The 25,054-nt window shown below is 51.2% G+C and overlaps 2 protein-coding genes across 3 annotated transcripts in view; one reads left to right on the top strand and one right to left on the bottom strand.

Annotated features, from left to right (window-relative positions):
- The window catches only part of CFAP100 (cilia and flagella associated protein 100), a 38,435-nt gene extending 23,475 nt beyond the window's left edge, over positions 1 to 14,960 (bottom strand). Inside the window, exons 1-10 of the mRNA XM_088018882.1 lie at positions 14,903 to 14,960; positions 14,755 to 14,829; positions 9,045 to 9,145; positions 6,163 to 6,355; positions 4,762 to 4,829; positions 4,516 to 4,679; positions 4,242 to 4,322; positions 3,563 to 3,744; positions 3,183 to 3,215; positions 2,980 to 3,106 (exon numbers count right to left, since the gene is read on the bottom strand). Coding sequence (XP_087875008.1) covers positions 2,980 to 3,106; positions 3,183 to 3,215; positions 3,563 to 3,744; positions 4,242 to 4,322; positions 4,516 to 4,679; positions 4,762 to 4,829; positions 6,163 to 6,355; positions 9,045 to 9,145; positions 14,755 to 14,829; positions 14,903 to 14,960 — 1,082 coding nt within the window. The remainder of the gene's footprint in view (positions 1 to 2,979; positions 3,107 to 3,182; positions 3,216 to 3,562; positions 3,745 to 4,241; positions 4,323 to 4,515; positions 4,680 to 4,761; positions 4,830 to 6,162; positions 6,356 to 9,044; positions 9,146 to 14,754; positions 14,830 to 14,902) is intronic.
- Positions 1 to 25,054, top strand: part of ZXDC (ZXD family zinc finger C) — a 105,670-nt gene that overhangs the window by 69,240 nt on the left and 11,376 nt on the right. The window lies entirely within an intron of this gene.

Genomic DNA, 25,054 nt, shown 5'->3' with positions numbered 1-25,054 from the left:
CCCAGGCTATGGCGTGTCCCCTCCTCATGGGAACGGAATTAAAAACCACCTGTTCAATGACATCTCCTGATGTGTTGGTCTTACCGAACCTCACATTTTCTATTAAGACACTATTTTCAAATAACCCCGCCAGAATACTGAGACTGACAGGGACCTACATAGCTGAATCCCAGGATCTGACCTGACCAGGCGGGACCTGGGGCCTTTGGAACCCTCTTGCTTGCTGGCCGGAGGGGATAATGTGGCAGCCAGAACCGGGGTCTGTTTGGCAGAAGCTGCTAACGCTTAACAGAGACTCACTTCGTGACCCAGCAATCCCACTCTTACTTCCAACAAAAATAGTGCTCATGCAAAAGAGTGCTTCTACAGAAAAGTACAGGAATGTTTGCAGCAGTTTTAATCAGAATAGCCAAGAATTAGGAACAACCCAAAAGGCTCCCAATCGAATAGAGGACCCAAAGAATGGGGCTTCTTCACGAGGTGAGACACTAAGCAGCAATGGCCAAGAACAGCCTGCTGCTGCACACAACCACGCAGACACACAGCGAAGACACGCCGGGCCCAGAGAGCACACTGGTGCTGTTCTTAGTGCACTGAGTTTCAGAACAGGGAGAGTGGCCCAGGGCAACAAAGGCAAAAATAGTGTGAACTCACTGGTGTGGGGTCTGACTGAGGAGGGCCTGAGGGAGTTCTGGACATCGGGAATGTTCTATGTCTGGACCTGGGTGTGATTACACGGGTACGTATGTGTGTAAAAATTCAAGTGCTGTTCAATTAAGATTTGTTCATCTTGTGATCTCTTGATAGCATCAGTATGAGAGAAAAAAATAAAAGAAGACCTGAGTCTGATCATGTCACTGCTTTGCTGAAGCTTCCCAGCTCCTGTAGGCTCTGGACCTGAGGGTGTCAACTCCACCTGGCTGCATATGCCCCAGTTTTCTCACCTGCCTTCCAGGAGGTGGTGGGGCTTGGGGTGGCTGACTGGAGTAGCAATGGGGTAGGGAGCAGGGAGGGAGGCAGGGGGGCTGGGGCAGGAGGAGGTCTGTCTTGTGGTCACTGGTCATGGCTGGAGAACACTGGTGGGTATATGTGAGGTGCTGGGCACTGCAGGAAGAAATCCAAGAGGTGTGTAAGAGGTGCTTAGTGGTCCCAGAGGCGGGTGCTGGAGGGGCTAAGGGGCAAGAGTCCCTGGAGTTGGAACCTGGTCCCAGGAGGAGGCAGGGCCTTCAGCTGGAGCATCCAGGATGACTGAGAGAGCTGTCAGACACTGGAACGACTCTGCATGACCAGCAGACCCAGCCCTGTGTCCCCTGGGACAGTGGATTTCGTGTCAACTTCCCTAGGTCCAACGTTATTCTAGATGTTTCTGTGAAGATGTTTATTAGATGAGATGAACAAATCAGTAGACTTTGAGTAAAGCAGATGACCCTTCATAATGTGGGTGGGCCTCGTCCAATCAGTTGAAGGCCGGGAGAGCAAAAGACTGACCTCCCACAAAGAAGAGGGAATTCTGCCCGCTCACTGCCTTCAGACTCACGCTGCAGCAGCAGCTCTTCTTCCCTGGGTCTCCACCTGCCAGTGACCTGCCTTGGCTCTCCAGTCTTGCCATGCTGGCTCGAGGGGGGCGGGGTCATTTCATGGGACAGGTGAGCACCCTGGCAGTGGCCCCTGGAGCTGTGAAGGCGAGCACCTGATAGCCATCTGAGGCTGTGGTCAGTGTCCCTCCCCACAGTCACATATCATGAATATCGCCCCAACAGCGCCAAGAGGCCAGGGGCTAGACAGGGGAAGCTGAGAAGGACTGCCTCCGGAGGCACCCCTGGCTGTGTGGGTAACGGACAGACAGGGAGATGTGCAGGGTCAGCTCTCCAGTAAAAGGAAGGATGGGTGTAAGAAAATCACCTTTGCCTGTATTTAGGTTGAATCATGGGGAAATGCCGGTATTCATTTGAGCTACAGAACAGCAACTTCATACGGTTCAATGTACTGTTAACATAAAAATGGCTGGAAAGGGGCGCCTGGGTGGCTCAGTGGGTTGAGTGTGGTCATGAGCTCAGGCTCCGTGGGGAGTCTGCTTAGGATTCTCTCTCCCTCTCCCTCTGTCCCTGCCCACCCCCGCCCTGGCTCACACGCACATGCTCTATCAACTAAATAAATCAATCTTTAAAAAAAAAAAAACCAAGACGGCTGGAAGGGTTTGCAGTAGATAACAAATCTCACTGCAATACCACCTGTGGCTTCTTGGCCCAACAGTCTGGGTGGGGAGGGGCTGGAAGGAGGGGCACCGGGACGGGGTAGGGGGGGCTGTAAGTCTTCTCAGCTTATACCTTTCTATAGAGTTGTGATTTTTCTGAATGTATTACTTAGAGAACCCCCAAAACTAAACAAATTTTCAGTGAGGGAGGAGGAGAAACTGGGGGTGACCCAGCAGCAAGGGGAGGTGGGGGGTAAGGCTCTGGCCTTGTAGGCAGAGGGGTTTTTAAGTGGGGGTGGGGACAGGTCTGCATTGGCTCATGGATCTGTTTGGGGTTTCTGTTTGTCCCTCGCACGTTTTTAACAAGATTTGAAAGTAACTATCACACTTAAATCTGGGTAATTTTTGTAAAAATCCAGACTCTGGCTTCTGTCGAAAGGCTCTGGAGCTCTGGCCTCCTTGGCAGGCGGCACGTGCCCTCCCGTTCAATGTGCCCAACTTGGCTGCCTGCACCCGTTTATATTTGACTGTCCTGTTAGCACCCGAGTGGACCACCTCAGGCATAAGTTGATTGAATTGGACAGAAATAAAACTGTTTAGAAAACATCTTGATTTTGGTGCTTAAGTCCGACTCTACACCCTCCATGTTGGGAACAGCCCCTCCTCATGGTCTCACCCTTCCCGGAGAGGCTGGGCTTGTCCTAGGGCCACCTGGCCTGGAGCCACTGGGGAGTACTCCCTACCAGGCCCCAGCCACCTCATTGCCCTACCCTAGACCCACTCACCCTTTGGGGTCTAGCCCACTACTCATGCTGGGCTGGCTGCTATGCTGGAGGCTCATGGTGCTGGATAGGAGCCGCCCTGGCCGGGCCACCTGCGGGAACTTCCAGGGTTTCTTTGGGCCTTGCCCATCTGGAGGAAGCAGAGGAATTGTTTCCATGCACCCTAGCCCAGGGCAGGACACCTCCAGCTTGGGGCAGCCACGTACCTCTGGAGCTTGTTTTGCCCTTGTTCCCTGGTCCTACAGGAAGCAAGGGAGGGTTCCAGATGGCTTCGGCTGGAGCCAGACCTTCAGCAACACTGCTTGAGGGCACAGGGTTCCCCAGGACCCTCCCAACCCTCTTCCCCTGTTTCAGAAAGACATGCGTGGGAGGAAAGCCCCTGGGGTCTGAGTTAGAGCAGGCCCTATCTTCCCCGAGTGGATGTGTGGGCCGAGCCATGAGGCCCTAAGGGGCACCTGCTGCCTCTGGCTGGGGCTTTGTGAGGCCTGGAAGGGGCCCAGCCTGTGGCCTGGACCCCTCCAAAGCCACTGCCAGCTGGGCCCAGGGTCTAGATGGACCCAGGGACCCACTTTCTCTTTTCTGCTACCTTTGTCCCCTATTGTGGAGAATAAAATGTTCTCTTTCGGGGGCTCGGTGCCCTCCTTTGTCTTTTGGAGATCCAGGTGCTTCTTCTCCTTTCCTTCCAGCCACTCCTTGGGCGACAGCTTGTATAGGAAGTCCTTGTAGATCTTGTAATGTTGCAGAGTGTCTTCAAATTTGGAGATTTCACTAGACCCGGGGAAGGGCTGGTGAGGTCAGGTTCTGCCTCCTGGTACACCCCTGCAGAGGGGACTGCCCCTGGAGCCTGGCCAAGCCTGGCATGCTCCTTGTTCTCCTGGGGACAGGCCCAGCAGCACTGTTGTGCTGGGGAGAGAACACTGCCCCGCTGGGGACCAATGTGGGTCACACCTCCACAGTCACAGCTGTCTGTGACTTTGGAGTTGCAGTGGACCCTGGGAACCCTCTCTGTGTGCCAAGTGAGCCCTGCCTCCTGGTGTGGCCTTGGAAAAGTCACTGAATCTCTTCTTGGCCTCTGTCACCTCATCTGAAAAATGGGCAGCTGCATCCTGCAGGGCTTTGAGTCCCTAAGCTATTTAGGTTTGAGAGGTGAGGCGATGAGGTTTGTGCTGTGCAGGGGCTCCCTTTGGCTACGGGAGAGGGGCGGAGGGAAGCGGCAGCAGACCAGGCAGCAGACCAGGATCCGCAGGCTTGCCCTTTGAGCTCACCTTTTGATGTTCATGATCTGGGTGGTCAGGTCGCGTATCTCAAGGATCTTCTCCACCTTTGCTTTGGTCTCCTTCTCAGCCCTGGCGGTGGGGGTGGGGGCGGGAGCCAATCGCAGACTGTTAAAGGGGGCGTGTGGGGGTGGGGAGCTGCCAGGGGCCGGGTCGGGGGAGGGAGCGGAGGGGGGCTGGGCAGGTTGGGCGCAGGTGCACAGTCCCCGGGGGGCACGGGGGTAGGGGGCGGCGGCGCGCGGGCTGCCCCTTCGCTAGGGCTCACGCTCTCAGGGCCTGAACGGAGCTGCGGTCATTCTCCCGGAGAAACTCGTCGAACAAGGCTGCGTCCTTCTCCAGGGACTTCTCAGCCTGCTCCAACTGCGCTTCCTCCTTGGCCGCCAGCATCTCTAGCCGCTGGATCTCGCTCCGCTTCCTGTGCAGGGCGTGCTGAGGGCCACCCGAGCGGGGGTCAGGCTCCTGGCTGGGGGAGCCCCCTCCCGGGCCCCCTGCGCACTGCAGCTGGGCCAACCTGGATAAGAAACATCTGCCGCTTCTGATTAAGGTAGTTGTCCATGTTATCGGATTCCATCTTCCTTTCTGCAAAGAGAGGAGGGAGGTCTCTGGGCCGCGGGGTGGGCAGTGCGAGAGACCCGAGCTTGGCCAAGGATGCCACTCCTGGCATATGCTCTGCTGGGAGGTCCAGGTTATTACAGGGACTCTGGGAGATTGAGCTCTGTCTCTAGCAAAAGGAGAGAAGGCTCTGTTTATATATTACACTCTGCCTGGCTGGAGACTGGGCCAGGTGGGAAGTCCTTTCCTATGTCTGACTTGAGCCTCTCTTGCTGTAGTACTCTTCTCACCTGGAGTGAGACTCTGGACATCCCTGCCCTGAACATTTCATCCAGCTGGACCTAATAACAAAAGACTTATTAGGCCAGGACCTGCATTGGGGTGGTGAGAGAAAAATGCGGCAGCATGATCTCTCTTTGGGGTACTCTAAGCCCCCAGGATCCAATTTAGGTAGGAGCTAAGTCGACACACCAGGGTTTAAGCCAGGTGGAAGGAAATTAAAGTGGGCATCTGGAACACCTTCTGGAGGGCAAACAGAGAGGCAATGCAGCTGGGGCTAAGGGCCACGGGAGCCTCCTTCCCTTCTCTTTCTGGAGAGAAAGGCCTAGAAGCTCCCTGACTTTGGAGAGGCCAGGAACGGGCTGTGGAACCATGTGGCTCTCTGCAGAGCAGAGCACAGGAAGTGTCAAAGTGAGCTCAGGGCTCTCCACCCAAAACCACACCATGGGGTCAGGGGTGGAGGCTGGGGGTCTCTTTGATTAATGTTCCCATTCAGTACACCTGCAGTCCAGTTGGGTTCCAGGACTTTATCATCTGGGCTGGTAGAATGTTAATGTATATTCAGTACTTAAGATTTCCTACTGGGTCATAAAATTAATAACAGCTCACACACACCCACACACACAGTTCCTTCTCATTATATGTAGCATCAAAAGACGTTGAATCACACAACCCACGAGGTCGGCACTGTCGTTGGCCAGGAGAGGAAACTGCTGTGCAAAGGATTTGAAGAGCCGGCCCAGGATGGCAAGGTCACTCAATGCTGAAGCTGAGATCTGAACTCGGGGAACTTAGTTCCAGACTGACACCCTTTACCGTCAAGTTAAGGGACTATATTTTACATGTGTGCAGTCTGCATTCACGGGCACCGTAACGTTCCGAATGCATGCAATACTGGGATTCAAAGGCTTTTAGATTTGCAGTCCGTCTGGAATTAATCTGTGTGATGGCCGGAGGCAGGGTCAGACACAGAAAAGACCCCTCCCCCTTCCCCACTGCACCACAGCCCTGACTCTCCAAGCAATTTAAAAGTACTGCCCATGCACGAAGGGCAAGACCTGACTCCCGGAAAAGGGGGCACCTTTGGTCATGTGGAGCTTCCACGCCGTGTTGTCGTGGAAGGCGCGCAGCCGCTCTGCCTCCGCGCGCATCTCCTGGTCCTGCATCTCGTCCTCCAGCTGCAGCTCCCAACGCAGGCTGGTGTGCTTGGCCGACACTTTGGACGAGTACGTCATCTTTTGGTGCACCTGCAGGGTCATCTTCTGCTCCCGCTCCTGGTGGTCGTGGCCAGGCGGAGTCGGGTGGGGTCAGCATCTATTTCTACCCCCTCCCCACCAAGCCTGGGACGAGCCTCCTTCCCTGGGCGTCACCACGCGAACCAGGGTCGCACGGCCTTGAGGGAATGCACTTGCGGAGCGGGGGCCCGAGGTGCACACCTGGTCCGGGGTGCGCACTCGCTGCGCGTGGAGAAGGCTGTGGAGCTGTGTGTGCTTGTGGGAGCGCCTGGGGGGGCAGTTCCTAAGCACAGCTCCCTGGTCGAGAGGAAATTGGGCAGGAAGCGCTTCTAGAGAGCGGGGTGAAGGGGGGGTCGCCAGGTGAAGTACAGGATGCCCAGTGAGATGTGCATTCAATAGTGCAGGGACATACTAACAGAGGGATTCCTCCTTTATCTGAAATTCACACTTACTGTGATTTGCTAAATCTGACACTCCAAGGTTCAGGGAAACTAGATCTTCTAAGTTTCCAAAAGAAACTCGAAATCCATGGGGCGCCTCGGTGGCTCAGTCAGTTAAGGGTCTGCCTTCGGCTCAGGTCATGATCCCAGGGTCCTGGGATCAAGCCCTTCGTGGGGTTCCCTGATAAGTGGGGAGCTTGCTTCTCCCTCTCTCTCTCCCTCTGCCTCTCCCCTCACCCCAGCTCATGCTCTCTCTCTTGCTCTGGCTCTATTTCAAATAAATAAATAAATAAAATCTTAAGAAAAAAAAAGAAGAAACTTGAAATCCTGAGTTTGATCTGCAAGCTCAGCAGTCAGTGTTGGCAGTGACTGTGTTGCCGGGGATCTGCCCCCACCAGCTCCTCCCCACCCTGCCTGGCCTCAAGTCTGCCTCAGGGTTGCTCCCCTTCCCTGCCCTTCACTTGGGAGGATCCCAGGATGGCGTGGGGGTGGGGGCTTTTCTTCCCTGAGGCCTAGTTCAGGTTTTGGCTGCAGGGGTGCCCAGCCCCGCCAGCTGCCCAAGCCCTGGGGGTCTCCCCATCCTTCCACGGCTAGGCACCCTAGCCCACAGAATCAGATAGGCCTTCACGAATCCTCTTCATTTGGCCTTTCCTGGGGCATTTCTATTTCCTCCTGGCCCTGCCAAGTGAAACAACCCATTCAGCCTCGAAAGAAGGCTGTTTAGGGAAACCTCATCTGTGAGGGGATTCAGCCTGAGGCCACTAGCTTGCATGTCTGTGGAGAAGAACAAAGTGGGGGAAATACCACCTGCTAGAATCCCAATGGCAGAAGGTCTGTGCTTAGAAGAAATTGGGCAGCTGCTTGGGGTCAATGTGAGACTGGGGGGTTCTGCTGGGGTGTGGGGAGGGCTATCAGTTTTGTTTGATTTAAGAAGGCGGAGGTGACCCTAGAAGCAGGGCCAGGCTGGGAGAAGAAAATCCAATCCTACACTGCAGAAAGAGAAAGTTCTCTTAGGTCAACGTCAGAGAAAGTTTTGTGTGTCTGCCGTGTTTCCCCGCTTAGAGGCCTCTGAGAAGTGTGTGTTGTTCAGTATGGCTTTGTGTGAGTGCCTCCTTCCAGGGCATGAGGAGGTTCACAGCATGGCAGTAAGGTGGGGAAAACACTCATGGTGGGCCACCCAGAGCTTCTAGTGGGGAGGTCTGGGGTGAGGCTGGAAAATGTGCATTTCCTTATGTGTCTTTGTTCACTGGTTGGGTCTCAGTGGGAACCACTTTTCCAAGGAATCCCAGATACTGAGCCCTGAGTTGGGGCAGACAGAGTCAGCGCAGAAGGGAGCCTGGAACACACTTGGCCATGCCTTTGCCCCCGAGAGTGTGTCCCAGAAACATGGCCTATGCTGACCACTTCTCAATGAAGATGCTCCTGGGTGAGTCCTCCCTGAGCCTGGCTGCAGGGATGCTTGCTTGCTCCGGCCATGCCACAGGGGGTGGGAATGGACAGATGGGCTCTTGGATGGGGAGGCAAGACAGACTACGCTGGGGTGCAGACAAGGCATGGGCTAGGGGTTGGGGCTGGCTCCAGGACTCCCATGTATCGCTGAGGGGGCATGCGTGTCTGTGTGTGCGCATGTGTGCAGTATCTGGCCTCCAAGAATTCCAACGAGGGGGACTGTGCACAGCTGGAGCAGTTGCAAGGGCTGTGGTCTCCTGGGGGAGGTGTGAGAGTCCCTGAGGTCTGAGATGGGCCTTGCAGGACAGAGAGAGTCTCAGGAGCGGATGGCCTCTCATACAAGAGAAGCAGAAGCAAAGCCTGGTGCTGAGGCTAGGCCACAGCAGCTTCCAACATCCCACTCTGACAAGACTCAGGAAGAGTAGGGATAAAACTGTGTAGGAACAGTGGGACAGATCAGATACTGGAGAGCTAGTCAGGTTTTTTAATTGATTTTTTTTTTTTTAAACGGTGAGCCATTGGGGCACCTGGGTGGCTCAGTCAGTTAAGTGTCTGACTCTTGATTTCAGCTCAGGTCATGATCTCAGGGTCGTCAGATGGAGCCCCCATCAGGCTCTGTGCTCAACTTAGAGTCTGCTTGAGTTTATTTCTCTCCTTCTCCCTCTGCCCTGCCACTTGCACTCTCTCTAAATAAATAAACAAAATCTTTAACAAAATAGGCATTGACTATTCTAGAGTGAGAGAGTGACCCAAAGAAAGTACTCTTCTGAGAAGGGCAATCTGGCTCTGCATGTGTGAGGGAGGGAAGAATTGTGGACAGACCAGTCCTAGATACTCACTGCACGAGACTTATTCCGCTCCTGTTCTCTGAGCAAGAAGAAATCCACATCTCCAGACATGTGGAAAGGATTTGCTGAACGGTCAGGAACAATCACGGCCACTGGAGAGGGAGATACTTCATTGGAGAGATGAGCCAGCTCTTCCAAACGGTGGCCTGTGCCTCGGGAGTCCTGGTGCCCTCCCAGCCCAGCATGAAGAACTCGAAAGCACAAGCTAGTGGCAAATGTTCTCTTGGATCCAGCTGTGCCTGAAGTCCAACCCTGGACCTTCCAACTCCATAAACTCACCTGTCTGGTTTAATCTAGTTGGATGTGGGCTTCTGTCCCTGGCATCTGAAAGAGACCTGGTGAACACAGCCCCACCTGTGTCTCAGACCTCTGGCCCCTCTCATTTAAAGTCTCAGGAACCCCTGTTCCTTAGAGGAGAAAAGCAAGAGCGGGGAGGTGATGGGGCCAGCTGGTGGGAGGTCAGCCCACTCCAGAGCAGAGGCACCTGCCTGCAGAGGGTAGTGGGCAGTGGGCACACTGGGTGAACATGCCTTGTCTGCAGGATTCTCCAGGAGCCTCCCAGGAGAAGGCTGAGTTTGTGGGCAAGTGAGGCAAAGCACCCAAGGCCAGGGGGGTGGGGGTCAGGCAGGAATTTGGGAGATGGGGGCTGTCAAGGACCCTGGCTCTGCTGCTCCCCCTACCCCTGTGGGTAAGGAAGAGGTTCTTGCTGCTCAGCTCAGCAGGGACAGAATCCAGGAGGCACCAAACTAAGGGCTTAAAAATATGGATGCCTTCTCCCCCTATCCTCGATTTAGAGGAAAAGGGGTTCGTTGTAAGACAGAACAAAACAAAACAAAAAATTCTTGGAAGTAAAAGAGTATGATAACAAAATAACTCCCCCACTTTGAAACAACTGCTGGTGACATTCTGGAGGTATTTTCTTCTAGTAATTTCCAACACCTATTTTTAATAATTTCACATCTTAAAAAAAAAACACTACACCTTCAGCAAATGCCTGCGAAATTACTAATTCTTTGCAAGCCCTGCGTGCAATTATAATGGGGTGCAGTAAGGCATGGCTTCTCCAGGGCGCCACCATAGGCTGGCTCTTGGCAATTGATTTTCCAAAGGGAGAACAGGGGCCAGGGGCTGTGAGCATTTCCAAGCTTCAGAGTCTTATGCCGACCTGCCTTCCTGGTGGTCTGTCCCATTTTATACCCTCACCAGTGGAAATCCCCCGCGAAGGGGATTTGAAGTTATACACCGAGGGTCTCAAAATACCTCCGCACAAGATCCGTACTTATTAATGACCAAGAGTAGAGAAGCTGGCCGACTCCATCCTGCTCAGGCCTTCAGAGTAAGCTAGAGCAGAAGTGAGAGGAGTGGGCCTTCTCTGGCCAGTGCGACCCCAGCAGTCACTCAGGTGGTCCCACCAGGATGCTTTGCCTGCACCCATCATGCAGAGGGGATGGAAAATCTCCAAGTCTATGACATCTCTGTACTATTCTTTCAACTTTTCTCTAAGAATTAAATCCTGTCAAAATAGTTTACGAATCTCAGTGAGAAGAGTAAAGAAAGATGATCTACTCCTGGGTCCTGCTGAGGGGAGGAAGCCCGCAGGGGCCTCCAGCAGGTCTCAGCCTGGCTTCTGGAGAGGGGAACATGTGGAAGGAGGTGGCCCAAGACAGGGAGAGGTCACAGGGGTGGTGCTGACCCCAGGACCATCAGGGACCTGTGGACAGGAGGGACAGAAGTGGCATGGGGCTGGTGCGGGTTGGGTTGAAGCTTAGGCTCTCGTCCCATGCCTAATCATGACTTTTTTTTACACACTGACTTTGCTGCTGATAGAGAGGCTCCAGAAGGGACTGCCAAAGGGCCTCTCTGTCCGCATCGGGAGGCTGGGGAGGCAGGTGCAAATGGTGACCTGGGTACATGGCTTGCCTCCCCCACCAGGCCAACCCCACACCCCAGAAATGATGTAATGTACATTCAGAGATTGCATACAGCTCTGGACAAGAAGGGATGACTTGGGGCGGGGGAGGAGGGAGCTGCCAGGGAAAGTTGGAAGAGGCAAAGGGGCGGGTAGGGATGGGGTGAAGTGGGGAAGTATGGCTCAACCACGCTGGGTTGTGGGGAGGAAGGTATTCAGGAAGTGACAGCTCCGGGCGCAGAAATGGGGGCCTGAGAGGCCTGTACAGAAGTGCCACAGCTTTCCCCCTCCTCATGTCATCATCCCACTCTCTCTCACTCCCTGTGCTTGTCCAGCAACCCCAGGCAGGGTCCCTAAATTCAGAATAGTGAGGACTGAGCTTGGGTGAGAGAGGCAGGGAAAAGTTAGTCTTGATGTCCCCAAACTACGTGCTGGTAGCATGCGTGGGCTGCGTGTCCCATGTCCCCATCAAAGAGATTAATTATGCTAGTTAACAAGAATGAGCACTTACCACGGTCAGACCACAGACTGCCTGACTGAACGTTCATAACGACCCTGAGGTGGGGATTGTTGTTACTCCCGGTGAGGAGGAACAGAGGGACAGAGAGGTAAGCCGCTCAACCTATAAGTAAGAAACTTCTAGGGGAATATTGCATGTTTCCCCTCCAGGATCAGGAACAAGGCATGGATACCTATCTTTGCACTTCTTTGCAATGTTGTAGTTAGGCAAGAAAAAGAAATAAAAAGTACAGGATTGGAAAGGGAGAGCAAATAATGTTATTTCAAGGTGATGTGATTGTAGAGGAGAATATCCAAAGAATCTACAAAGTAGTTACAATTAGATTAGAGACGATTTGTAGGTCTGATTGTAAAGTGAACACAAAACTTGTATAAGATACAGTATCTTCATGGCCAGGACACAAAAAGTACCAACGATATGAAAATGATTGGTAAAAGGAAAAAGCAATCTACCGAGTGAGAGAAGGTATTTGCATACTTAGAACTGGTGAATTATTTGTTTCCAGAATATGTAAAGAGCTCCTAGAAATCATTAAAACAAAAGGACACCCCAATAGAAAAGTGAGCAGAGGCAGGGACAGGCACTTTATAACAGAGTCATCAGTGAACGTGTAGAAAGGTAATCACCCTCATTGGTCACAGGGAATATGAGATGCTAATACATATCCAGAAGGCCAGCATTGACAGTGTGCCAACTGTTGGAGAGGATGTGAGGCATCTGGAATGCTCACACCTGTTGGTGGTACAATTGTTCTGGAAAACTCATTGGTATCTACTAGGGTTAAACATACTACCAGCGGTTCCACTCCTTCATATACACCCAGAAGAAATGAGTGCTTCTTTCCCTAAATGGCATGTACAAGAATGTTCACTGCAGTATTATTTGTAATATCGAAAACCCAGAAACAACCCAAATGTCCATCCACTCCAGAAAGAATAATACACTGTTGACATATGCACACAATAGGATACACACGGCCACAACAAAGAAGGGAGTCCTGTGACTGGCATTCCATAGATGTGATGCTGAGTGAACAGGATCAGGACTGCAAGAGCACAGAATGTGACTCCATTTATACAGGTTTGGGAATGGATAAAGTGATTCTCTGATGATAGCGGAACAATGCTGTCTCTGGGGGAAAGGGAATGTCTGGGCAGACGGAAATGTTCTAGATGGTGAATGGGGTGGAAGCTACAAAGTTGTATACATTTATTGAAACTTATCAAACTGTATACTAAGATTTGTGCATTTCACCTTATATGAATTCTACCTTAGAGAAGAAACCAAACCAAACCCAAACCCAGACTCCTCACCCTTAATGTAGCGGTCAATTTAAGCATAGGCATCCATAGGTAGAAGCAGCTGTTGGGTGAATGGCTGATGGGAATCTGACAGAGGGCCAGGCGGTCACCACCTGAACCCACTGAGCGTGGCATGGCCACCATCGAGACAGCTGGATGCATGAGTTTCTTGTGAGAGGTGGTAGGAAGGATTCTCGTGGACAAAATGGAATATCAAGCATGTAGGGTTATTTCCAATTAAAGGAAATATGAGGAACAGAGGAACAGTTTCAATAACAATGACAATGACCAGGAAGCAAACAGACACATACAGAACAGGGGACATTCTACAGGATAATTAACACCATTTCTCAGTAAGTCAAGACACAGAAAATGAAAGGACAAAGGACATGGGGAGGGACTCTGCTAGATTTAAAGAGAGTGAAGATGATCAGATCTCATTTGAATCCTAATTAGAACAAATATTCTATAGGAAGGCATTTCTGAGATAATTGGGAGACTTCATTGTGGCCTTGCAGGGAAACATCCCTATTTTTGAAAAATGAATATTGTGGGATATAAGGATGAAATAACATGCCCGGATTTTACTATAAAATATTCTGGCAAAGTCTGGAAGCAACCCAGCTGTGTGCATTGATAGATGAATGGATAAGGAAGACATGATACACACAGACAGACAGACACACACACACAAACACACACACACACAGGAATATTACTTAGCCATAAAAAGAAGGAAATCTTGCCATTTGCAACAATGTGGATGGAGCTAAAAAGTATTATGCTAAACGAAATAAGTCAGTCATAGAAAGAAATACCATATGATTTCACTCATATGTGGGATTGAAGAAATAAAACAGATGAACAAAGGGGGAGAAAAGGAGGCAAACTAAGAAACAAGTTCTTAACTACGGAGAACACACTGATGGACAGAGGGCAGGGGTGGGGGAATGGGTGAAATAGGTGATGGGGATTAAGGAGGGCACTTATGATGAGCACAGGGTGATGTATGGAAGTGCTGACTCACTATATTGTACACCTGAAACTAATATAACACTATATGTTAACTACACTATAATTAAAATTTAAAAATTAAAATTAAAAAAATATTCTGGCAAAGACAAAAAAAGAAAAAAAAAAGCAACAAATGTGGCCAAATCTTTACTGTCCAGTCTGGTGATGGGCACCTGCGTTCACTGCATTTTAGTCTGTGCTTCTGGGCAGGTTTGGATTGTCATAATTAAAAGCAAGAGGGAACACAAGGCGGGGAGGCTTGACAAGAGGGGACTCAGCCTGGGAGAGATAGGCTCAGGGAACATGCTCACATCTGCGCCCCTCTGGAGAAGGATCAGACTGGGTAGCAAGCCCCGGGGGCAGAGCAGGAATGCAGGGGCTCAGAGGAAGCAGTATGAGCAGCTGGCTGCCTACCCTTCCTCTTCTTAACAGGTGGCAGCTATGTGCCTCGTTGAACAGTTATACTTCTCAGCCTCCCTTGCAGATACTGATGGCCACATGACAAATTTCTAGACTATGGAATGTAGACAGAAATTGCTGGGTGGGGCTCCTGGGAAGGCTCTTTTTCCAGGGAGGGCTGAGTTGGCTGGTGGGCAGTTTTGCTCTTCCCTTTACCCCTTCTCCCTGTCTGAACTCTGATGTAATGGCGCGGAGCTTCAGCAGCCATTTTGTGACCACATGATAACTTTGCAGTTGAAAACCCTAAGGCTAAAATTGGTAGAGCAGAAAGACTTGGAAACCGGTCACCTGAGTGATTTCTTAGAACTGCTGTTTGTAGAGCCTCATGGAGTTCTGGACCGCCTCCCATATTTCCCATTACTTGAGGAAAAACAAATCCTACTTTGTTCATGTTACTATTATTTCAGGTCTCAGTAATGCATTTCCCTTTGCCACTGACACTGGAGACTACATCGACGAGGGGAGATGTTTGACTCCCACCATGAGGGCTATGTTTACCTTTTTTCCCATGTTTCTCCTTTTTTTCTTCAATGAATGAAGAAGAACTGTTGTCCGGGGACTCCAGACTGTTCTCTGGGGAGAAACAAAAGCAAAGCTGTGAACACAGTGTGAGGCTGGGGAGAGGCTCTGGTGCCAGCATCCTCACCTGCCTGCTGAGTGGCCCTGGCAAGTCGCTCAGCTTCTCTGAGCTTCTGTTTCCACATCTGAGATGATTATGCTGACTTTGCTGGCGAGTTGTGATTAACTGTGCAAGAAAAGGGCCCACGTGTACATGTACCTGGCACACAGAACATATTTTGTGCCTTCCTTTTGGCATCCTTCCATTTGCTCCTTAAGAGGAGTGCAGGACCATTTTATGGGGAAGTCACAGACCCAAGCCCGCTGCCTCATGGCACTGCCCACACTTTTGCCGTGAGCCTTCCAGGGTTTCCCTCAGGACTGCAACAGAAGATTCAGAGACACCCATTTCTTCGGTGTCCTCCCTTCCATGGATACCCACAGGGAAGGGGGCATTGGGCCTGATACTTCCTCCTACTCCAGCTCAGAAATCATCTGTAGCTTGGAGATTCCAGTCTATGCCAGTCGGGGAGGGCAGCCAGCCAGGGGCAGAGGGAGTAGGGGCTGCTGGAGAGCCTGGGGGTGTGCTTTGGTGGGGAGCTCAAGTAGCCAGTCCTTTTGGACCAGCTTGGAGGAGGAGACCTGGGATGATGAGGGAAAGGCAGGGCTCACAAGATGGGGGAGGTGATACTGAGGGGCAGACCCTGAGCAGCTGGGTGATGAGGTGTGGGGTGAATGAGGAGGAGAGCTCTCCTGTGGCACTGGCAGGAAGGTCAAGGGCATGTGGCTGAAAACTCTGATGCCTGCAGGTCAAGCTGCATATGTAATGTAAGGAAAGGGGAGGTGGTAGGGAGTGGTGAGGCTTATGGAGAGTCCAGGAGCACAAGCCGTTCAGTCCGTATTTTCTAACTTAGTGACTCTGGGGTTCAATTTCCAGGTAGCAACATGTAACCAACCATATCATAAAAATCAGAAGATATCACTATTATTTAAATAGACCAAAACCCGAACCAAACAAACCCAAACTCTAATAAAATTCATCTTTTTTCTTTTTTTAAGATTTTATTTATTTATTTGACAAAGAGAGACACGGCGAGAGAGGGAACACAAGCAGGGGGAGTGGGAGAGGGAGAAGCAGGCTTCCTGCTGAGCAGGGAGCCCGATGCGGGGCTCCATCCCAGGACCCTGGGATCATGACCTGAGCCGAAGGCAGAAGCTCAACCGATTGAGCCACCCAGGTGCCCCAAATTAAAAAGTTTTAAAAATGTAAGCCTACTTTTAGAAAAATTCTCCAGGAGAAACAGAGGGAGGTGAACTGGGTACAAAATGTCCTCATAAAAAGTGATAAAATTTTGGGCGCCTGGGTGGCTCAGATGGTTAAGTGTCTGCCTTCAGCTCAGGTCATGATCCCAGGGTCCTGGGATCGAGTCCCGCATCGGGCTCCCTGCTCCTTGGGAGCCTGCTTCTCCCTCTGCCTCTCTCTCTCTCTCTCTCTTTCTCTCTCTGTCTCTCATGAATAAATAAATAAAATCTTTAAAAAAAAAAAAAGTGATAAAATTTTAGCACCCTGTTCCAGGGTGGTCCCAGTGGAAGCCTGGGTGTGGGCTCCGGCCATCAGAAGATCCTCCCGCCTCCGGCAGCACCTCAGCAGTGTGGCAGGGAGAGGGGAGGCCAGCTCCCTGGGGAAGCCATCGGCTGACCTGCTCCCCTCCAGCAGCCAGGGTTCTCTCTCCATCTACTCCCCTGAGCCACCTTCTCTGCACTCCAGGTACAAGAGGGATGGGCCACCACCTTGGGTCCCAGTTCCCAGCCATCTCCCTCCTTCACTCTGGGACTCGCTCAGCGCCTCCCCAGCACACTGGCAAGCCTGTCCTCCTGCTGCCAGTCCCCTCCCACTCCTCCACAGAAAAGGCCTGGTGGCTTCGATGAGGGTGTGAGTAAGGGGTGGGAGGGAGGTGTGGAGGCAGTGTTTTTCAGGAGAGCCCTTGGGGCTTGGTGCCTGACTGAATGTGGGCTCGGGAGAGAAGGGAACACCGGGGATAACTGCATCCCTTAGGTATAAACACCTGTGCATCAGGTGCTGCTTGCTGAGGTGGCAGAGAAGAGCAGGAGGGGGCTCGGGGGGGGGGCGGCGAGAGGCCTGGAGCTCAGGCCGAGGTGCTGGGTTCGGGCACCCGTGGGGACCGCCAACCTGGACTCTCCTGATGGAGGTCTGGGGACTAGGAGACTAGAGGATGGAAATGCGTCCCTGGCGAATAGATGGAAACAGGCCGTGCTCATGGTCGAGAAGAGGACGGCCCAGGGCAGCCCGAGGAACCCTGACAGTAGAGGGGCTTGGCAAGGAGGCCTGCAGAGCAGATGTACAGGCCAGAGAGGGCCAGAGCCCCGGGAAGAGGGTGGGAGAAGGAGGGAGTGTCTGAGGGAGGTGCCCTAGGAGAGGCCCTAGCCACGGCCCCAGAGTGAGATCGGCAGCGTGGGGTGAGGGGGCAGAAGCCAAGATCCCCCAGGGTTAGGGAGGGGAGGCAAGTGGACATGGTAGGTTTGGCCAGCTCTCAACGGGTGGCTGTGAATGGGGGGGGGGGAGGTGCACAGGCAGAAGAGACCATGCAGCTGGGGAAGGGCCACCACTGGAATCCCAGCAGGACACAGAAGGTTAACATAGGTGGAGTGATTTGAGGGGTACAAGAAGCAAAGAGGGGCAATTCAGCGCTTTTCACGGCAGGAGCCTTGCCCATCCGTCGGCATGAGAGGGTAAAGCAGAGACACAGTCCAGAACCCAAAGAGGAAGCTGTATGAAGAGTCTTGAGCACACTGAACAGCCTGGCAGGCCTTTTTTTTTTTTTTTTTGAGAGAGAGAGAAAGAGAGAGAGGGGAGGAGCAGAGGAAGAGAGAGAATCCCAAGCCGACTCCACGCCCCGCACGGAGCCCGAGGCAGGGCTCGATCTCACAACCCTGAGATCAGGACCTGAGCCAAAATTAAGAGTTGGAAACTTAACCAACTGAGCCACCCAGATGCCCCCAGGCAGACCATTTTAAAACACAATTCACAAAACCAATCCTGTGTTTACATCCTTTGCAGCGGCCAGCCCCTGAAACAGCCACCAGCATCCCTGGGCTCTAGGCACTCACACCCTTTAGTACCCCCACCAGCACTGGATCGTGGTTGGTTTATGTGGCCAGCTGTGGAAGGGACAGTGTGTGACTTCTGAAGTGAGGTCAGAAAGGACATTTGGGCCCTGCCTTGCCTCTCTGGGATCACCTGCTCTGGAGGAGGTCAGCCCCAGCCCACGGCCATATGACTGAGCCTGCTCGGAGCTGATCCTCCAGCCCTGGTCAAGCCTTCAGATGACTGCGGAGGAGACCCTCTGGGCCAGAGTCCCCAAGCCAAGCCCCTCATGAGCTCTTGACCCAAAGAAACTGAACTAATAAATACATGTTAACTGTTGTTTGAAGCCACTAAGTTTTGGGGTAATTTGTTACACAGCAGTAGAGATCCAGCGCACTTTTGGGGGCATCCCAGGTTCGGTAGGTCCAGGACCCCAATCCACAGGGTTTGGGAGACCCTGCATGATCTCATATAGCGACCTCTGCAGCTTCTCATCTTGCTACCAGCCTCACCCCCCTCACTACCCTCTGGCCACTCAAAGACTCTCAGGGACCCTCCCACAGGCAATACCACGTGCTGTCCCCTTTGCTTTTTTTACCCCACTGGGGTCCAAGCCCCCTCTCCCAAGCCAACATCTCCCTCATCTGTTTTTGACCCTGGAAGGCCTCCTCACCTCCTCATCCAGGACAGAGGGGCCCACCTCATGTTCTCCCAGAGATGGCCCTCCCCTCTCTAGCACGTGTCACATCTGCTATTATGTAGGGGTCACCTTCCTTCACAAGATGGGAAACTGCTCCAGGACTGGTGCATTAATGCTGTCTTGTACTTTCTGTACCCGATGCTCTAGCATCTGGGTCTTACTGACCCCACAGGGACTGTCCCTACCTCTTCACACTGAAGTTGGCCAATCCCTAGAGAAAGTAAAGGAGGTGCCCGAGAGCGTGCTTTACAAATGCAAACCCACTAATCCAGAGCCCACATGCCCAGCTCCCATCTCCACTGCCAGGCTCTCATACCCAGGGGCCACTGGCCCCTTCTCCAATCGTCCAGGGCCAGGTCCCAGACAACTCAGAACAGCCCCATGCCACAGAGTCCTGACATACTTAAACCAGTCAACCCTAAGCCCGCACACCCTATGTCACCCACTCCTTCCCATGTAAGTCACAACAAAGGCTCCTGCTCACAGTTCCCCCGCTCCGTCTGCCTCTGACCCACCCTGGTCCTTCCCTGTGTGGCCCAGCCTCCTATTTCTAGGGATCTGGGAAGATCACAGACTACCTTTCCAATGGCAGCCATCCATTGGAAGTCTACAGATCTTGTCATACCTGAGTAGTAATGAAACCTACACTTTACTTTTTTATTTTTTTATTTGTATGTCAATTTTAACATCTATATTATGCCTTTACATTTCAATGTTCTTTCTTGTTACATTGATCTATCTACGTGGTGTATTCATGATTGCTTTTTTTCTTTTTCTTTTTTTAGTTAACATACAGTGTTTTATTAGTTTCAGGTGAACAATACAGTGAGTCAACACTTCCACACATCACCCCATGATGACAAGTGCCCTCCTTTATCCCCATCACCTGTTTCACCCATCCCCACCCACCTCCCATCTGGTAACTATCAGTGTGTTCTCTATGGTTAAGAATCGACTTCTTGCTTTGTCTTTCTCTCTTTTTTCCCCCCTTTGCTTGTTTGTTTTGTTTCTTGAATTCCACATATGAGTGAAATCCTATGGTATTTGTCTTACTCCGACTGGTATATTTTGCTTTGCATAATGCACTCTAGCTCCATCCATGTTGTTGCAATGGCAAGATTTCATTATTTCGTATGGCTGAGTAATATTCCATTGTATATACACCGCATCTTCTTTACCCATTCATCAGTCGACGGACACGAGGGCTGCTTCCTTATCTTGGCCATTGTAGATAACGCCACTATAAAGTTCAGGGTACGTGCATCCCTTTGAATTAGTATTTTTGTATTCTTTGGATAAATTCCTAGTAGTGCAATTGCTGGTTCATAGGGTAATTCTATTTTAAGCTTTTTGAGGCAACTCCATACTGTTTCCCACAGTGGCTGCCCCAGTTTGCATTCCCACCAACAGAGCATGAGTGTTTCTTTTTCTCTACATCTTCACCAACACCTGTTGTTTCTTGCCGATTTTAGCCATTCTGACAGGTGTGAAATGATATCCCATCGTATTGTTGATTTGCATTTCCCTGACGATGAGTGATGATGAGCATCTTTTCATGTGTTTGTTGGCCATCTGTACATCTTTTTTGGAGAAGTGTCTGTTCATGTCTTCTGCCCATTTTTAAATTGGATTATTTGGTTTTTGGATGTTGAGTTTTACAAGTTCTTTATATATTGTGGATACGAACCCCTTATTGGATATGTCATTTGCTATTTAGCTTCTCCCATTCCGTAGGTTGCCTTTAGTTTTGTTGATTGTTTCCTTGGCTGTGCAGAAGCTTTTTATTTTGATGTAGTCCCAATAGTTTTTTGCTTTTGTTTCCCTTGCCTCAGGAGAACTATCTAGAAAAACGTGAAATCTACATTTTAAAACAACAGGAACCATGCCTGTCCATCCCCAGTTCCCAGCACCAGATCTACGATGATTATCAAGAAGGCAGCTGGGTCTCTGAAGGTGGGCTTTAGAGCAGTGTCTGGGCTGGTGCTGGGAACTCTCGGGTGGTCTCTGAGAGCTGGCAGGAGTGGGGCGGGGGGAGGACAGGGTGAGACCGTCGCTCACTCAGTGTCTGCTGGCCAATGTTTATGGGCATTCTAACTGCGAGGTGCTACGGTCGGTGCAGGCAAGCCTCCTCAGAGCCTACATTCTAGACAGGTGACAAACACAAATAAGACAGAGTGTTGGGCTTCCAATAATTTTGTGTGTGTACCCAGACATGGAATTGCTGGGACATATCATTCTCTGCATACTTTTCTGAGGGACCACCCTACCATTTTCCACAGCTGTGTACCTATTTACTTCTCACCAGCAGGGCACACGGGTCCGTTTCTCTACATCCTTGCCAGCACTTGTTACTTTGGATTTTTTTTAATAGCTATCCTACTAGTGTGATGTGATATCTCATTTTCCTAATGACTGATAATAGTGTGAGCATCATGTCATGTACTTATTGGCTCTTTTGAAGATCTCCTTTGGAGAAATGTCTATCAACTCCTTTGCCCGTTTTTAAGTGGGGTTGGTCGTTTTTGTTGTTGTTTTTAGGAATTCTCTATACATTCTGGGTATTAATCTTTTGTCAAAGATTTCCTTCAATGTCTGGGTCTGGAAAGGCTGAGAGGGAAGGTCCTGTCTCTTTAAATCCCTATTGACAGAGCTGGCTGGGAAGTCACCCCACCTCCCGGGGTTGGAAGCATGGCCACCCTCAGTACTGGCTTCTCAGCAACCAAGCACTCAGCTGGGTTTGGGGAGGAAAAGGCCTTTATGGGGCACTGTGGCACCAGCAAGCCACGCCAGGAATGTGGGCTGCCTGCCCCATTGTTGCTGGCCTGGAGGCCGCTCCACAAAATGCCACACTTCACCGACATTTCCCAGCCTCTCCCTCAAGCTCTGCCCTGGAAACTGCATGTGTTCATCTAAGCTCCAGAGTACCGATTTTGGAGTCTGAGAGCACCTGCAAGCTCTGCAGTTGTTAGGTGGGGAGCCTGATTCCCGGAGCTTCCTACTCTAACATCTCCCACGATGCCACCTCATATGTGCATATTTTCCTTTTTAGATGTCATTGTAAATGGAGTTGCTTTCTTAATTTCCCCATTGGATTGCTCAGTGCTGGTGTGTAGGAACACAACTAATACTGATGTTTTGATCTTGCACCCTGCAACCTGGCTGAATTCATTTATTAGCACTAGTGACTTTCTTGTGGGTTCCGGGGGATTATTTCTATATAGGATCGTGTCATCCATGAATAAGATAGTTTCACTTCTTCCTTTCCAATTTGGGTATCTTTGCATTCTTTTTCTTGTCTAAATGCTCTGGCCAGGGATACATGGCTGGCTCAGTCAGTAGAGCGTGTGACTCTTGATCTTGGAATTGTAAGTTTGAGCCTCACGTTGGATATAGAGATTCCTTAAAAATAAAATCTTAGGCACCTGGGTGGCTCGGATGGTTGGGCATCTGCCTTCGGCTCGGGTCGTGGTCCCAGGGTCCTGGGATCGAGTCTCGCATCGGGCTCCCTGCTCGGTGGGGAGCCTGCTTCTCTCTCTGCCTCTGCCTCTTTCTTTCTCTGTCTCTCATGAATGAATAAATAAAATCTTTAAAAAAATAAAAAAATACAATCATAAATAAATAAATAAATAAATAAATAAATAAATAAATGCATGCATGCATGCTCTGGCTAGAACTTCCAGCACACAGTGTTGAATAGCAGTGAAAACAGACATCCTGGCCTTATTCCTGACCTTCAGAGGAAAGCTTTCAGGCTGACAGAATTTTATTGAGGACCTGTTACATGCCAGGCTCTGGGGAGACAGCAGCATGCAAGACAGACAAACACCCCTGCCTGGGTGGAGCTTACATTCTACTGGGAGAGAGAAACAAGTAAGAAACGGGGACGCAGGTGGGAGGTAGAAAGCGGTATCAAGAAAAATAAAGCAGAAGGTGACATTTGAATAAATCCTAAAGGAGGTGGAGGAGGGAGCCACAGGGAGATCTAGGGGGAGTGCATTCTGGGCAGAGGGACAGCAGTGCCAAGACACTGAGGGGAGTGTCCTTGGCCTGGCCAAGGAACATGGGCAGCTGAGTGGCAGGTTTAGAGTAGCCCCGAGAGGGGAGCTGTTTATTGCTTTTCTCTCCAACTGTCTGCACGTTCTGTTCCAGCAAACCCCACCCCACAAGCCTTGACTGGGAAGTCTTGGGTCTAGTCTGGACTTTCACTGGCCCCTCTTGCCAAGGTCTCTATCAAGTGTCCTCCACCCTCTGCACCAGGGGTGAGGCCTTGCCCAGGGTCTCCAGGGAGGCTCTGCAGAACCAGCCCCTCTGCCCGTGTCATAGACATTGGCATCTCTACTCATAAAAGTCATCAAACCCAGAAACTGCAACCTCCCTGCTTCAACCCCTCTCAGCATCTTAACAGAACTGAATAGTCCTCCCCATGGTCCATAAGGCCCTACCCAAGTGTTTTCAGACTGGCCTTCTGTCTCTTGCTCTAGGGCTGCAAGCTCGTACCAGCCTCCGCCTTTGCTGGCCTTTCCCCACTGCCTAGAATGCCCTTCTCCCTCTTTCATCCTTCAGGATTGTTATGGATAGGTATCAAATGTCACCTCCTCTGAGAGGCCTTCCCTGACTACCTCTCCCATTTAAAGTAAACCCTGCCCCCTGCCCAAAGCTTCCAGTAGGTTTCCTTTCTACTGCTTCTTGGCTGTTGTAAATATAGACTGGCTGTTTGCTTTGCAATGCCTGCCTCCCTCGTCACAATGTAAGTCCCACGAGGGGGAAGGTTTTATTCACCCCTGAATCCCCAGTGCTTAGAACACAAGCCCACATTTGGGTGGCACTTAATAAGGATTTGTGAATGAAGACCAAACCCAGAGCTCACTTCTCTGATGTCAAATTCCAGCTAAGTCTTTGACCAGACTCCTTAACTGCCCCTCCACTTGTGCTCCCCGAGTATCTTCTTCTGAATCGGACTTCACACATTAGGAGACTAGCCAAAACCCTAAAGGTGGGGTGGTGGGTGTCGTAATAGTGAGTGGAGACACTAATAATAGCAGTATCAAAGAGCTGAGCCCTTGACACGTGTCTCCCCTTACAGCTCACACTAGGGATTGCTCCCATTCCACAGATGAGGCAGCTGAGGCCCAGAGAAGTGCTGTACTCCACCGTGCATGTCTGACCCCAGTGTTCCTGCCCTCAGCTGGGGCATTCTCGGCTGGGCTCCAGAAACCCTATCTGTACCTGGCCCAGGCTCAGAGCTCAGTGTTCCCAGGCCCTTCTCCCCCAGGAGGCCCCTCTCCCTCAGAGTCTTTCTGACCCCTACCTTAGTCCCCAGCTCCTGCAGCTGAACCCAGGATGTCAGGCTCAACTGTTCTCCTGGCCTGAGCCTCTGGTCGATGTGCCCCCATCCAGGCTGACTTCATGTGCCTGCCTGGCTGGGCGCCCCTGCCTGGCCTGGCCTGCAAATGCCATGGGTCTGTCTACTTGGCCGTGCCTGCCTGGCCTGGTTTCCTCCCAAAGGCACAGAACCCTCAACCCAGACCATGAAGATCAGCTTGGGGGGGGGCCTCCTGTTTGCATGTCACTGCCAAGGGAAGTGATATACCCAATCTCGAGTGTCACAGGATATGCCCCCATTAACTATCCTCCTGGTACCACAGGATGAAACTATACCACAGTATAGTTTATAAAGCCTTCAACTGTCTTGTGCCAGTTGCATTGTTTTATGTGTGTGTGTCTAAAGTTAATTTGTTATCTGCAAACATTTCAAAGCTATCTTTTTTTTTTTTTTTTGTAACTCCGTTTCAGACTTTCTTCATTTTTCAGTTTGTTCTGCGCAGAGTGAGTGAGTGCACAGTCTCAACAGTGGGGACAAGTGTTGAGAGCGCACGTGTTTGAAACCAGCTCAGTGCCCATTCACATGGATTGGTTAAGTAAACTATACTACATTCACACTGTGGGATCACTGTTCTGCTCACAACACTAAAAGTCTAAGGGAACTTGTGATGTATTGATAAGGAAGAGTCTCCACAATGTCGGGGTTAGTGGAAAAAGCGAGGTGCAGAAAGCCTGTTTCTTGTGTAACCGTTTGTGTGAGAAAAAAACAAACTGTGCAAACCATATCCTTATTTGCCTGTGTGCACAGAGCATGTGCGCGGAGCGCGTGGAGCAGGAGGTGCGAGACTCGTGCCACTGGCCATCTCAGAGGAGGGGGTACTGGGTATCTGGGGACAGGAGGGGCCTTTCACAAGAAGGGGCTTGGAACACTTTTTGAATGTTGAACCATAGGAATCCTTTACCTATTCAAAAACAAATCACATTAAAAGCTGATGGCGGTAAAGAGCACAAAGGTGCCAGTAGGCAGTAGTGCCCAGCCTGCCCACCTCAGCCCCCATGGCCCCCAGAGGTGCGCCAGCAGCTTCCCTCCATGCTGCCCAGCGGGGGCACCT

The sequence above is a fragment of the Eumetopias jubatus genome, unplaced genomic scaffold (assembly GCF_037043125.1).
Source record: "Eumetopias jubatus isolate StellerSeaLion01/CBP00866 unplaced genomic scaffold, mEumJub1_p1.0 scaffold_1, whole genome shotgun sequence".
Classification (NCBI taxonomy): Eukaryota; Metazoa; Chordata; class Mammalia; order Carnivora; family Otariidae; genus Eumetopias; species Eumetopias jubatus.
This window is presented reverse-complemented; position numbering and strand designations above follow the sequence as displayed.